The sequence below is a fragment of the Narcine bancroftii genome, chromosome 4 (genome assembly GCF_036971445.1).
Source record: "Narcine bancroftii isolate sNarBan1 chromosome 4, sNarBan1.hap1, whole genome shotgun sequence".
In the NCBI taxonomy this organism is placed as follows: domain Eukaryota; kingdom Metazoa; phylum Chordata; class Chondrichthyes; order Torpediniformes; family Narcinidae; genus Narcine; species Narcine bancroftii.
In genome coordinates, this window is record NC_091472.1 from 130,357,812 (window position 1) to 130,373,337 (window position 15,526).

At 40.5% G+C, this 15,526-nt stretch overlaps 1 protein-coding gene across 6 annotated transcripts in view; it reads left to right on the top strand.

The window, feature by feature from the left end:
* Positions 1 to 15,526, top strand: part of LOC138761155 (clustered mitochondria protein homolog) — a 108,660-nt gene that overhangs the window by 35,687 nt on the left and 57,447 nt on the right. For 3 of the 6 annotated variants that reach the window (XR_011356145.1, XM_069932844.1, XM_069932846.1), the window contains exons 1-3: positions 2,375 to 2,492; positions 14,767 to 14,942; positions 15,321 to 15,492. Coding sequence is in view for 5 of the 6 variants with exons in the window: in XM_069932844.1 (XP_069788945.1) it covers positions 2,378 to 2,492; positions 14,767 to 14,942; positions 15,321 to 15,492 (463 nt within the window). In the remaining variant the exon portion in view is untranslated. Of the gene's footprint in view, positions 1 to 2,374; positions 2,702 to 14,766; positions 14,943 to 15,320; positions 15,493 to 15,526 lie in introns of those variants that run through there. The other 3 variants (XM_069932847.1, XM_069932848.1, XM_069932845.1) reach the window with 3 other exon arrangements.

Below are 15,526 nucleotides of genomic sequence, written 5' to 3' on the forward strand. Positions count from 1 at the left end.
AGAGCAGCGTGATTCCCCTGTAGTTTGAGCAGTCTGATTTCTCGCCTTTGTTTTTGTACAGGGTGATGATGATGGCATCATGAAGGTCCTGAGGCAGTTTTCCTTGGTCCCAACAAAGCTTGAAAAACTCATGCAGTTTGACATGCAGAGTTTTGCCGCCAGCCTTCCAGACCTCTGGGGGGGAATCCATCCATACCTGCTGCTTTGCCACTTTTCAGTTGTTCAATTGCCTTATATGTCTCATCCTGGGTGAGGACCCATCCAGCTCTATCCTTAGGGGCTGTTGAGGGAGCTGGAGCAGGGCGGATTCTTGGACTGAGCGGTTGGCACTGAAAAGAGATTGGAAGTGTTCTGACCATCGGTTGAGGATGGAGCTCTTGTCGCTGAGGAGGACTTTGCCGTCTGAGCTGCGCAGCGGGCTTTGGACCTGGGGTGAGGGGCCGTACACAGCCTTTAGAGCCTTGTAGGAACCCCTGAAGTCGCCAATGTCCGCGCTGAGCTGGGTTCGCTTGGCGAGGCTAGTCCACCACTCATTTTGGATCTCCCGGAGTTTGCGCTGAAGATGGCTGCATGCGTGACGGAAGGCTTGTTTCTTCTCTGGACAGGACGGCTTTGTAAGGTGAGCCTGGTGGGCAGCTCGCTTCTTTGACAGCAGCTCCTGGACTTCCTGGTTGTCGAACCAGTCCTTGTTTTTCCTGGAGGAGAAGCCCAGTACCTCTTCAGTGGATTGCAGTATGGTAGTCTTCAGCTATTCCCAGAGGGTTTCAGGGGACGAGTCCGTGAGGCGGTTTGCATCCTCGAGCTTTGCTTTGAGGTTTGCCTGGAAGTTTCCTCTCACTTCGTCTGACTGCAGGTTTCCAACATTGAACCTCTTTCTGGGGGCTTTACTGTTCCTGGGCTTTGGCTTGAAGTGAAGGTTGAGCTTGCAGCGAACCAGCCGGTGGTCAGTGTGGCATTCCGCACTGGGCATGACCCTGGTGTGGAGCACATCTCGTTTGTCTCTTTCTCGCACCAGGACATAGTCCAGGAGGTGCCAGTGTTTGGATCGGGGATGCATCCAGTTGGAACTATGAAGAATATAATAAACACAAGGTTACGCATGATACAGTATAATTGGTTACACAGGTTATATATCACGCCTTAAAATTTAAAAGAATGGGATCCAACATTATCAGATAGATGTTTTCGCTCTCAGAAGGTAACAGTACAGGCAATTTGGGCATGTACGAAAGTGAAAAGGTTTTGGGAAGATCTAAATCAGATATTAAATAAAGTCACAAAAAAAAAATTCAGAAATCTTTCTTCTAAGTAACATAAGAAGGAATTAGGCCTCAAATTGGATAAAGCACAAAAAAAAGATTTATTATGATAGCCTTAGCAGTAGCAAAAAAAATGTATAATATCAACTTGGAAAATGGAAGAGAGCCTGAGAATACAGCAATGGTATATGGAAATGAATAAATGTATTCAATTGGAAAAAATAACATTAAAAAATAAAGGCACATTATTCAAACAAATTTCGGAGCAACACATGGAACATTAGAGAGGGCTTGCCTCAGACCTCCACCCCCTAAAATAATAGGAAGACAAAACGACTTGATTCAGTGTGTCAAAGTAGGTGACACATTTTTCTTGTTAATTTTTCATTGTGTGAAGACATTGTTTCATGGTTTTATTGTATATGTTGAATATTTATTGGTTTTGGAGGGGGAAAAAAAGGGAGAAAATGAGAAACGTTTGTATATATTTTGGTTGATATCGTTCACAGTGTGGAAAAAAAAATTAGTGAAGCAGTGTTTGTCGATTGGGGAAAAACGTGCTTATTATTAACATGAGAATTGAATGATCCAGCTCACATGCAATTAATACTGAGAGTTTAATAGTGAATAGTGACGTTCAAGTCATACCAGCACTCAATCTGGTGTTTGCTCTAATCCGCGGGTGAATGAAGGAAGTAAATTTTGCGATTAAGTCCCTGGAGCATGATTATTTCAACCATTCTTAGTCTCAATACTGACAACACCATCTCAACATAACCATTGCAAAAAAAATAGCAACTTGTTTGCCCCCCTCTTCTTGTGAACAAGAAGATGATTTTTACAATTAACAATGAAATTATAAACATTCTGTGCAGTAGATAACAATCCTATTCAAAGTTAACATTGGGACACATCAAAGCTTTCAATTTGTCCCACTTTGCACCGTTTCAAGTTTCGTTTCGGGGGCGACCCGCTCCAAACTTTTCTGCAGTGAAAAGTCTGGGGAACGCCCGGACTGGCACACCCACCTCTCATCGGGAAATGACCGGTCTGAGAACTGGGCGTTGGCCTCCTCCTTGAGAGAACAGCCCAATCGGCGAGCGACGCGAGTTACCTGCATGCAAGCGAGGTGTGCCTGTTTCTTTGCACCCCCCCCCCCCCCCACCCCCCATAAAGGAGAGGGCATTGGGGCGAGTGGTTCAGTCGAAGTGGAGACTCCGGCCAGTCGGACAGGTGAGTGCACAGGTCCGACCCGACGTACAACGGGCAGGTGAGTGCACAGGTCGGACCCGACGTGCAAGAAAGATGAGAGGGCAAAGGCCCCAAACATCCCGTCCCAGAAAGTGAGTAGAAAGGGCGGAGGTGAAGACTGCGAAAGGGAGAACCCATTCACCATTCCCACATCAGCGGAGTTGCTGTTTAAACAACAATCATTTAGAGCGGTGAGAACACATTTTAAATATACAAAGCAGCGTTGGAAAGGATTTTTATTTCGTGTGGACATTTAAAAAAAAAAGTTCAGGTTGAGTCGTTCGTCTGAAAGATTAGCTTTTCTTGGGAAGCAGCAGTGAAAAGAACAATGTCCTTCCCGTGTTTGGAAGGAAGGGAGGGGCAGTGAAAGCATTTGCTGATCAGCAGTCTTGAGTGAGTCATCCTGAAGTATGGAAGGATGGGTGTGTGCAAGAAATCGGGGCTGGTTGTGCATCCTCAGGCTGAATAGGATTGGAGAGGAGTTCACCAAGTTTTATTCCCATGAGCCAGATCAGATTTTTACCTCTGTCATCAGACGTTTGGCTTGAAGTAGTTTTTAGGATTTTAAAAATCTTTATTATTTTAATATCACAGTCTAATAAGTGGGCCTGAATTGGTTGGATATTTTCTTATGGACCCATTTTTTTTCTCCCTTCTGTATGCATTTACTTGTATACAATTGATTTATGTAATGGTCATTTATTGTGCATGTTTAACTCGATACAAATATTTTAAAAAAAGACCTGATAAAGTAGCAACTTGTTCTTTGGAATAGCAGCAAACCGTGAAATCCTGATAGACCACCACTACTTGACTCTTCAGCAATTCCTATGATTCAGTATCTGACCACCGTCCTCCCTTCTACTCTCTCCAGGGCCCCAATTCAGAATTGTCATGAACAAGTCATGAAATTCAGTGTTTTGTGGCAGCATCACAGTGGAAACATTCCTATTATGAACCATATTACAACAATAATACTTTTTAAAAAAAAAAGTAGTGCACAAATAGGAAGGCGATGCCTTTGGTGCATTGATTATTCAGGAATCTGATGGCAGCGGGGAAGAAGCTGTCCTTGTGCTGCTGAGTGCTCCTCTTTTTTCCCCCTGATGGTAGCAGATTGAAGAGGGCATGGCTTGGTTGGTGGATAGGCTGCTTTTTCTTTTAAAGACGCTGTCTCTTGTAGATGACCTCGATGGAGTGAAGTCTAGTGTCTGATGTCGCAGGCCAAGATAACAACCCTCTTGAATTTATTCTTGTCCTGTGAATTGGTGCCTCTGGATATAACCAGCCAGAATGCTCTCCATGGTACACCTGTAGAAATTTTCGAGAGCCTTCAGTGACCTAACGAATCTCCTCACAAAGTATAGTTGCTGGCGAGCCTTCTTCGTGATTCTATCAATATAGAGCACAATTCCTATTCTCTGGAAAAATGAGTTAATTGAAAGTACTGGGATAGTAATAGAAATAAATATTCAATAGTGTGGAAAATATGTGACACCACTCAAGTCCTGAATATGGTGGATGATCAGGATTTAACTGCACTGACTGAGATTTCCAAATTGCTGAAGTGTCTTCTAACCATGACACTTTCCTCCTTTGCTTGTTTTGTAGTGGAAGATGTATTGCATGAATGAAATCTTCATGGAAAAATATTTAGTTGACTTTAAAATTTGCAAACTGATTTGTATCTAAATGAAGCAACATGTAAAAGATTCTGGAGACTGATTTTAGTGATTGTGTTGGTATTTAGCATTATATTGCTTTTAAGTTGTGTTTGCATATTGTGCCTACATTTATAATGGCAATTTGGAACCTTCAAAATTTATCAGTTTGCATTCAAGAAGCAAGTAAGTTTTTTTTTCCTGTAGGAAGCATTTTTAAATTGAGACTTAAAGATCACAGCATAAGCTCAAGTGAATTGTGTCAATCATTGCTCTTTTCTGATTTCCTCCATTGCTATTCATCATTTGGACCAGAGTAGAGGGAAGGAAAGGGATAGTTGTTGTCTCTGACAGCCACCTCTTCTGTGGAAGAGTGAATTTTGGCTGTGAAATATGTCCAGCAATAAAACTTAGCCAATGCTATTGGCAGGGTATGGTGGTCTCTGGAATAAACTTAACATGAGAGGCTGGACTGCTTTAATTTAAAAAAAAAAAAAAAATCTTCAGAAGCTGAAGAGGGGTGGCTCACTGTCCACTTCATTAGTTTTTTACAGATTGTGCTGCTGTTGGCAAAGTTCAGGTTAGTTCCATGGTTTGGAAACTGAAGAGAAAATGTTTGTTGAGAAATTCCATTTTCAATCATTTATGCATTAAAAACCATGTTATATGTAGAACTGGTTATAAAGTTATCTGAAGGATTGGAATCTTCAATTGGTATTGTTGTGGAACAGCACTGACACGTTTATCAAATTCTTGTAGAGAACTGCCACACCCCAGTGAAAAGAATTTTACACGAATGCAGATATACTGTATAATTATGCAGCTCTTTCTAAATATCCTTTTGACTGCAACAACATTTTTTTGGAATATTTTATTTTTAACTCAAACAATTTCCAGTGATCAATCACAAATTACAATTTTCCATTCTGTACAAAATTTACTGTTGAGTCTAAGCCATTCTTTCTCTCCTCCCCATGCTCAACAGACCACAATTATGCAAACATTCAAAACACCCACAACAAAGTTAGGGAACTCATCAGGGATTTGTCACTTACATTTTACTTGACTTGATTGGAATGGATTCTCCCCGTCACTCCCTCAGTAGAAGGGTAGATGGGGAAGGCAGGGTGGTGAGATACACAATCCACATTATAAACTGTGTTCCCATGAAATTTAAATATGGTTAAATATTTAGAAAAATTTTGTAATTTTTTTTTCCTTTAAGTTGTTGGTAATTTTCTGCAAAGGAACACAATTTTGAATATCCATATTCCAGCGTGCAAGTGAGAGTCAGATTTACAGGTAACTGCTATGCACTTCCTGGCCACTGCCAATGCGATCATTACAAATTGGATTTGGAATTTGAACAGCTTTCAGCCTCGTGCCCATTGTTTCCCAATGGGAACAGCTCTGGGTCCTGTGGGAATTTGTGACCTAGGATTTTTTTTCTAGGTCTTGACCTAGAAGGGTCTCACCTTGGTACAGGTCAAGGTTGTGTGCTCAAAGGTTCCTGTCGTGATGCCACATCTGAAGCATTGGTCTGAAATTTCTGGTTTAGCCTTATTCAATTTTTGTGGTCCCAAATATAGCTGGTGGAGGAAGTTGTACTGCACCTGCCTGTACCGCATTAATAATCATGGTCATGTTGCTCCGACACAGATCTGACCAGTGCCGCTCATCAATCATTGACCCTAAGTATAACTCCGACCTTTGCCTTGATTTGTGAAGGCCCAGTTCAGGGTCTTCCACTTAAAGTAAGAGATAGATTGCCGAGCTTAACTTTGATGTGTTCCCTTTTCGAATCAGGGACTACAACAAGATCTTAAAATTTTACATCCTGAACAACAGGCAGACATGTCTGGCAGGAAATGATGGTGGAGATCATTTTGTATAAGTGACGTGCAATGGAAACTGGAAGGAGTGGTACTGCAGCTTTTCAATAAATGTGTAATTGACTCTGCCAATCCACATTCATTCATGCATCTTATTTTATTTTCTATTTCTTTGTTATTTCACTCCTGCACCTTCCATACTTATCAAGGCTCTTTATGGTGTTGCATTCTTTGCTCTTGTTATGGGTTTAACACTGAGATTACCTTAATTGAAACACAGACAAGAACTAATAATAAAGCATAGACAACATTTTTGCTATCAACATTTTATGGGTGATTTCTACATCTAAAATCTAAAGGTTTAGAGATTTAAAATATATTTTCCATTCTTTTGTTATGAGTCTACTAAGAAAGGCCTTTTCAGAGAAAGCAAATATTTCGTATTGCTACTGAAAGAACACACAACCAGACTGGTTGAGCTCAATGAGCAGAACTGATTTATTGCAAGCTGCTGGGCTGGACTTGTACTCCCAGCCCAGACCTGGCTGAGCTCTTACTACTTAATGATGTTCCAAAATGTTGAGTTTATTCAGCCTCTTTTGTCTTCTTTGATTTTCATTGGTACATGCTTGGTCCTTGTGTTGAAAAATGGCAGCTACAGACTCCAATGGTGATGAAATGCTTCGAAGCAAGCCCAGTTCTTATACCTGCACAATTGAAGCAATTAAACATACTTGAGTACTTGGGAAGCCAAATTTCCCAAACATTATGGTGCTGTGAAATGAGGGAATTATGTAATTAAAAAGTGCTGTAATTTTGACATGGTTGAACCAAATATATACAAATAACCTTGAACAAAATCTGGAGTGTTCACTTTAATCATGTGAATTGTTTGATTACAAATTTTTAAAAGTGGAGAACTGACAAATAAATGTTTGGGACAAAAACACTTTTCCTTTATAAAGGCCACTGTATGTGTTTTAATTTTATGTGCCACCTGATTCCGGCCATTTAAACCAGTGCCACCCAACTACATTCAAATTAACCTACAACCCTGTACTTATTGGAGGATGGGTGGAAACCAGAGCACTGGAGAAAAACACACAGACACTGGGAGAACGTACAAACTCCTTGCAGGCAGCACCAGATTTGAACCTGGGTTGCTGGCGCTGTAATAGTGTTGAGCTAACTGCTGGGCTAACAGTGTCACCTAGTACGTATATATGCATGTGTCGATGTGCGAGTGCAAATATGTGAGCAGGTGTATGTATATATACATTTTAAATGGCATGGTAACAGGGCATTTTTGCCCACAAGTCCATGCTGTCCAATTTACCCCCATTAACCTACACCCTCTATGTTTTTAATGGTGGGAGGAAACTGGAGCCCTTGGAGAAAACCCATGCAAAATCATTACAGAGTCCAGGATTCTAACCCTGGTCTGGTCCCAATTGCTGGGTGCTGTAAAGGTGTTGTGATAACTATGGTTGAAAGTTGTGTAAGTATTTTGGGTATTAGCATTAGACTGTACTTTTGATTTTGATGTAAACATTATGTGCTGTTATTTTGGTTTTGAGGTGCAGGGAATTACTTTTGCTTTGCCATGACTGCACCAGAATTCTAATTGAGTTTTAAAGATTGTGAATGTGCCAATCTCACTGGAAATTTTACTTTTAAACCAGGAAGTGATGATAATAGTGGAATAATTTGTGTATGTTGTTGGTTTTAATTTTATGGTGAAAAGGCCTGCATGGCTATTTTTTCAGATTCCTAATATTCTCTTGCTAACAAAGGGAGTAAAATTAAGTTTGGAACAAGGGAAGGGATTGTCTTTTTGGATACAAATTAAAGAGTTTTTGGAGGATTTATTTGAGGTAACTTAATATTGTATCCAATGTTATATTGGATCCAATATTATAACTTTGATAAGAGATTTAAAAATGGATAAATTTCAATGTGAATTTTTTAGTTTCGCTTTAGCAATAGCGAGGAAATGTATTGCAATTACATGGAAGAATGATAGGGATTTGAATATGAATGGTTGGCATAATGAATTGAAAGCCTGTGTTTGTTTGGAAAAGATAACAATTTACATAACTATTTTTATGTGAAGATGTGGTCTCCATATTTGAGATGTATGAATTTGGAGGTACAGTAGTTAGTATTATTGGTGTTATGTGTGAATAAAAAAAAAAAAAAAAATTTGTAAAGACCTGGCACATTCCGCAGCAATGATTAAAAAACTTTTTTTGTTAGTGGGTTTTTTTGTGGGGGGGTATATAGGTTTTTAAGAGGGGTTGGATTTATATTTTTTGTTTTTAATTATGTATTTTATATACTCATAAATGAAGTTTATATATTTTTTAAAAAGAGAGAGAGAACAAGGGAAGGATATTTGAGGAAATTGGATGTGCCCGGAGATAATTTCCAAACTTTTACAGCTGAATCGTGGAAAATAAATCACTGAAGATCTACCACTAACACTGATAGGAAGGATAAACTGTATTAAAATGAACATTTTTCCAAGGATACTATACTTATTTCAGGCATTGCCAATACAACTGACAGAAAAATTCTTCAAAGAGTTAAAGAAAATAATAAGGAAATTTTTATGGAGAGGGGGGAAACCGAGGATAGCACTAGATAAATTAACAGAATGGTATAAACAAGGAGGCTTACAATTGCCAAACTTCAAAAATTATTATAGAGCCGCACAATTAAGATACCTATCAGATTTTTATCAAACAAGGGAAAAACCAGACTGGACGAGATTAGAATTAGATAAAATAGGGGAAAAGATACTTGAACACATATTATATAAATGGGACGAAAAATTGGTACAAAATAGAACTTCTCCAGTACTACATCATTTCCTCAATATTTGGAAGAAGATTCATGTAGAAAGAAATAAAATAAATTATCAATTACCAAAACTAATATTGATGCAAAATAAGCTACTCCCTTTTACAATAGACAACCTTTCATTTAGAAAATGGGGGAAAAAAAAGGGATTAAAAGAATAGAAAATTGTTTTTCAGGAAATAGATTCTTATCCTTTGAACAAATGAGAGATAAGTACAATATAACTGGAGATACAGCGCTGGCATATTACCAACTGAGATCCTACTTGAAAGATAAATTAGGAAGCAATTTGAGTTTACCAGAGGGAAGTAACCTTGAATATGTGATTACAGATACAATGTTAATCAAAAGATTTATAACAAATATGTATATTAAACTGCAAGAAAAGGAGAATGAGGAAACAAATGGTAAAACTAAACAAAAATGGGAACAAGATTTAAATATAAAGATAAAAAAGGAAACATGGGAGAAATTATGTTCTGGAACGATGAGAAATACAATAAATACGAGGCTACGTATGATACAATATAATTGGTTACACAGACTATACATTACACCGCAAAAGTTAAATAAATGGGACCCAACAGTATCTGATAGATGTTTTCGATGTTAAAAAAAAAAAGAAATGGGAACAACAATTCATGCAATCTGGACATGTGAGAGAGTAGAAAAATTTTGGGATGATCTCAGTCAGATATTAAATAAAATAACAGAAAACAATATACCAAAGAATCCAGAGATCTTTCTCCTAAGTAACATAAAAAACAAAGAATTTGGAATTGATTTGGAGGATGCACAAAAAAGATTTGTTAAGATAGCTCTAGCAGTAGCAAAAAAATATATTATGTCAACCTGGAAATTGGAAGATAATTTGAAAATACAACAATGGTATATAGAAATGAATAAATGTATTCCATTAGAAAAAATAACATGTAGTTTAAGAAATAATATTGAAATATTCGAACAAGTATGGGAGCCTTACATTAAATACAATAGCGAAAACCTACCGGGGACAAACATTACCTAAGTTGATGGAAGGAGAAGGAAAGAAAAGAATGGACTCAGTAGAATTTCTGGTGTATTTTTGTTGAATGACAACATTGTCTGACTGGCTTAATGCAACCTAGATTGTATACCTAAAATGGATGAGAGGGGGGGTGGGGGGGTGGCTTGGGAGGAGGGAGTGGGGGGGGGGAGAAAAAGTCACTGTATATGTGTGAAAAAGAAAAAGTGTATATCATGGCTAATCTGATTTATGGTGTGAAAAATAAAAAATTTAAATAAAAAAAAAGAAAATAAATCACTGCATGCTGCAGAAACTGCTGCTGTGCAGGATTACAAGCAACTGCAGAGGGTTGTGAATTTAGCTCAAGCCATCATGCAAGTCCACTTCCCCTCCACTGACAAAGTGAAAACCTCCTCCTGCCTTGAGGAAAGGTGGCATCATGATCCATCCTACCCCAGACATACTTTCTTCCCCACCTCTGGCAGAAGATGCATGAACTTCCAGATTCAATGACCATTTCTTCATTGCTGTTATCATTAGCTCTCTGTATTGCAGAGTTGGTTTGTTTGCTTTTGTTGTCTGTTTACAGTGTAAACATGCATACAAATTAAAAACTGTACAGTTTATTTTTTTGCACTACCAATTAGTGATGGTTCTGCTACGTCTGCAGGAAAAAGGAATCTCAGGGTTTTATCTTGGGGTTTTATGTGATGTCATGTATGTACTCTGACAATAAATCTGAATTGATTGATTAAAAGATGATGCTCTTGCAGTAGTTTTACTCTACTGTTCTCTACTCAGCACTTTGTATAAACCTTAACCTCTTTGACTTGCATTAGTTTTATTATTCCACTCTATCCATAACTTGAATATGAGCAGATTTGCCTGAATAGCCCACAAAACAAAAACGTTTCAGTGTCACAGTACATGTGGCAAAAAAAAAATCAGTTTAATGAAGAAGAACAAAAATGTAATATTTCAGATAAGTGAAATGGGTTGGAACCTGAATTATCAAACTTTGTTTGAGATTCCAGCAGTTTGGTTTAATCAAAATACTGCTCTCAGATAAGAAACCATACATTTAACGTGTGGTAGTGGGCTCCATCCACCCTTCACAGTCTACAACCAACCGTTTTTAAACTGCCCACCCTCCCCTCTGAACGTGTCCAACCAACAACCCATGATCAACCCACTGCACAAGACCTGTGGCCTCTCCACCTTCTTGGTCCCTCCTCTTCTGTTTGCCAAACACACCCCAAATACAAGCCCGTTGACAACAAGAGCAGGTGATACAGTGACTTTATCAGATCAGCGGTGTAAGGTAAAACATCATGAGATGGGAATGTGTAAGGAGTTACCCTGTACAGGGCTGTAACAAGAAGGGGAGGTGTCCTTGTACTCCTGTTAGGTAAAACATCATGAGATGGGAATGTGTAGGGAGTTGCCCTGTACAGGGCTGTAACAAGATGTGAATGCATCCTTGTACTTACAAGATAAGAAAGACATTGATGGATTGAGAGGCAGGAAGCTAGCAGGGAAAGGATAGCAACAGTTTTAGTCATTGGACAAGTAATGATATGATGATGTTCTAAGCATGTATCCAAGGGTATAAAAAATCACCATTTTGCTGATAACGGCAGAATGCATTCTCCGACTAACATGGTTAGTCGCAAGTGTTACAATCCGGTAATAAAGAACAAAGAACCCTGATTTCGACTCAGCCTGGTGTTTGTCTCACTCATTCATGAACAAAGCAGACCTAACAGCGGTGAGACAGCTCCTGACCGAGGGGATCATCAAACCCAGTACCAGCCCCTGGAGAGCTAATGGTGGTTAAGAGTGGGGGAAAAACACTGAATGGTTATTGACTGCAGTCAGACCAATAACAGGTTTACACAACTGGTTGAGTAGCTCCTCTCCTGTATAGCTGCCAATGTAAATAAATTCACCTAACATTGGGTATTTTCCACCATTGACATAAAGTCAACATACCACCAGGTCCCAGACTGTCAGTCCACTGCATTTGAAGTGGATGGCCGACTCTACCCCTTAAGGGTCCCCTTTGGGGTCACCAATGGAAACTCCATTTTCCAGAGGGAGATGGACTGAATGGTGGACGAGCACGGGCTGCTGGCCACATTCCCCTACCTTGACTGTCACTAACTGTGGCCATGGCCTGCAAGACCATGATGCCAACCTCCAGAAAATTCTCTGGACAGCCAAAATCCTAAATCACACTTACAACAAAGATAAAAGTGTATTCCATACCTCACTATACTTGGCTGCATTGTGGAGAATGGAGTTATTGACTCTGATCCCAACCACTTGCTTCCACTGTTGGAGCTCCCACTCTCCCACACCTTCAAGGCCCTGAAAAAGTGCCTTGGGTTTTTCTCCTGTTATGGCCAGTGGATCCCCAACTATGTGGATAAGGCCTGCCCTCTCGTAAAAGCTACCTCCTTTCCCCTGTCAATAGAGGCTCAGGTGGATTTGAACTGCACCAAAAGTGATCTTGCCAAAGCTGCAATGCACGCTGCGGATGAATCCACCCTGTTTCAGGTGGTGAATGATATCTCTTGATTTTCCCCTAGCTGCCACTCTTAATCAGGCAGGCAGACACTCTCCAAGGCCCCAGATCCAGCACTCCTCAATTGAGAAGAAGGTCCAATCCATCGTTGAGGTGGTATGGCACTGTAGCTACTATCTTGCTGGCAAACAGTTTATCCTGCTAACTGACCAATGTGCAGTCGCTTTCATGTTCAATAACAAGCAGTGGGGTAAAATCAAGAATGACAAGATTTTGAGGTGGAGAATCTAACTCTCCACCTACAACTATGATATCTTGTACTGGCCCACAAAGCTCAATGAGCCTTTGGACGCCCTGTCCTGAGGAATTTGCGCCAGTGCGCACATGGACCACTTACTAGCCCTCGACACCGATCTCTGCCACTCTAGGGTCAAGGTCTACCATTTCATCAAAGCACACAACTTCTATTCAATTGAGGACATCAGGACGATGACCAGATACTGCCGGGTGCAAATCACACTTCTACCAGCAAGACAGGTCACACCTGATTAAGGCTACCAGCATGGATTTCAAGGAGCCCCTGCTCTCTTTGAATCGCAACGTGTACATCCTCAACTTCATGCTCTTTCCTGCCCTACGTGACTGTTGCCACCGTCATCAAAGGCTTACGCAACCTCTTAACCCTGTTCGGAAACCCCTGCTATATACATTGTGACTGGGGGGCCTCCTTCATGACCGATGAGCTGCGCCAATATCTGCTGGCCAGAGGTATCACTACTAGCAGGATCACTAGTTACAACTCCTGAGGGAATAGACAGGTGAAGATGGAGAATGCCAACGTTTGGAAGGCTGTCCTCCTCGCCCTGTTGAAAGATCTGCCTGTCTCTCACTGGCAAAAGGTCCTCCCTGAAGTACTTCATGCAATCAGATCCCTTCTGTGCACCACCACCAATGTCCCCCTCATGAAAGGTGGTTTCCCATCCCCAGGAAGTCTGGATCAGAGACCATGCTGCCATCCTCGTTGATGTCCTAGGGCCAGTCCTGCTGGTTGAGAGGGTCCACCTCCTCCATGCCGATCCCCTATATGCCTATGTAGTGTACCGGATGGATGCAAGGACATTGTGCATGCAGGAGACCCCAGGTGTCTGGCCAACCAACCAGTAGATCCACTTCCCCCCCACCCCACCTCCCGATCACCCATCACATACCATGTCTCCTTACCCCAGCCCCTGCCCCAACTGTCTCAATTCAGCTGCCGGACGCTCCATCCGCCGACAACGACTGGACTGTCCAGGAGCCAACAGTTGAGCCACAACCACTGCTATAATAGTCACAATGACAGACAAGCCCACCGGACAGGCTGAACCTATGATGGTCATGAACCCACTTCACCCTGCTGGACTTTTTTTAAGAGGGGGTGAATATGGTGGAACAACTGTTAATACTGTTTGTATGTTTATGGTTGGCCACCCCTTGCTGGTGTACCTGTGGCTCCTCCCCCTTGATTCCCCTCATCAAGGTGGCAATGCCATAACCCGTCCCTAAGAACAAGCCGAGGTCTCAGGTCAACAACATGAGATGTGCCATCAGTTTATGGTAATAAAAGCCTATCAGTCAGGTATCTTCTATTCTTTAGAGTTATTGATAGTGCATCATTGTGTGTATAAATACATAGAAGCTGGAGGGACACAGCAGGTCAGGCTGTGATGCTGTCATTTCTCCATGGGATGTACTTCAATGTTAAGATCCAAATGCCTGGAAGTGACACTATTGACTTTCAAGTAAGTTATTTTCTCCTCTTGATGAAGGGTTCTGACCTGAAATTTTGAGCATTCTTTCTCTCCCACTGTTGTGGGCAAAGGAGTTAAGGGTTATGGGGATAAGGCTGGAAAGGGGTACTGATGGTAGTGATCAGCCATGATCTGTAAAATGGCGGTGCTGGCTCGACGGGCCGAAGGGCCTACTCCAGCTCCTATTATCTATTGTCTATTTTTTTTCTCTCCCTCCACCTTACCTGAATTCTAATATCCAGGGAGCTGGTTCTCTGAAGAAGACATGAAAGCATCCCAACTTGAAATTGTGGAGTGGAATTTTTAGGAGCACTGTTTTCTACAAAGGCATGCTTTAAGCAGGAACTAGATGTACAGTATTTATTTAAAATTTCATAATTATATCCATATCAATCAAGTGTCAACACTGTAAACTTAAAGTTATGATCTGCTTCTTCTGGCTTTCAACCAGGTTAATGCCATAGTTATTAAAGAGCAGACATAACTAGGGTGTTTATGCTTTTTTTTGTTCTAATATTGTCTTAACATTAAGGTTTATCACACATCTATGTTCTGATTTGAAAAAAATCTCATTGTAGATTCCGAGCTACGTGTTAATCTGCTAAATGGTGCAGGCACCCAAATGACACTACCAATGAATAGTGCAATTACAGTTGGTGATGGCATCCAACCACACAGTGATGCTGCCGTTTCTCCATGGGACGTACTTAATATTAAGATCCAAATGCCTGGAAATGATGCCATTGACTTTCAAGTAAGTTATTTTCTCCTCTTGACACCAATGAACAGGTGTTTTGATATAGTAGCCTATTAACAAGAAAAATGCCCCAAAGTGGTTCAGTAATTGATGAAACAGGAAATAAAAATAATAATAGAAGGAGTGAGTAAAATTTTTGTTTTATTCAAATATTTTGTGTTTGAAGCATTGATTGACCAGCAACCAGTGTGAGTTGGTGAAGGCAGTGTTGTATATGTGCAGAATATTATTGGCAATGGGGCTTCAGATGAAGGGGTGAGTAGGTTGTCTCATGAGCACTCAAGTTATCTTGAGCTGTTTGCTTTATGAAGGCTTAATGGAGGAATTGGTTTCACTCACTGTAATACAGTTTAATTTTTCTTGTCCTTTCTGTAGTTATCTTCTCAGGACATGGTCCAAGAGGTTATTCGGGTTCTGATGGAGCGTGAGGACACGTGCCATCGAACCTGCTTCTCACTTCAGCATGATGGGAATGTTTTGGATAACTTTGCAGAGTTGAAAAGTATAGAAGGATTAAAGAATGGATCTGTTTTCCGAGTCATTGAAGGTAAAGAGTGGCACTCTGTTGAAAAGATCATAGT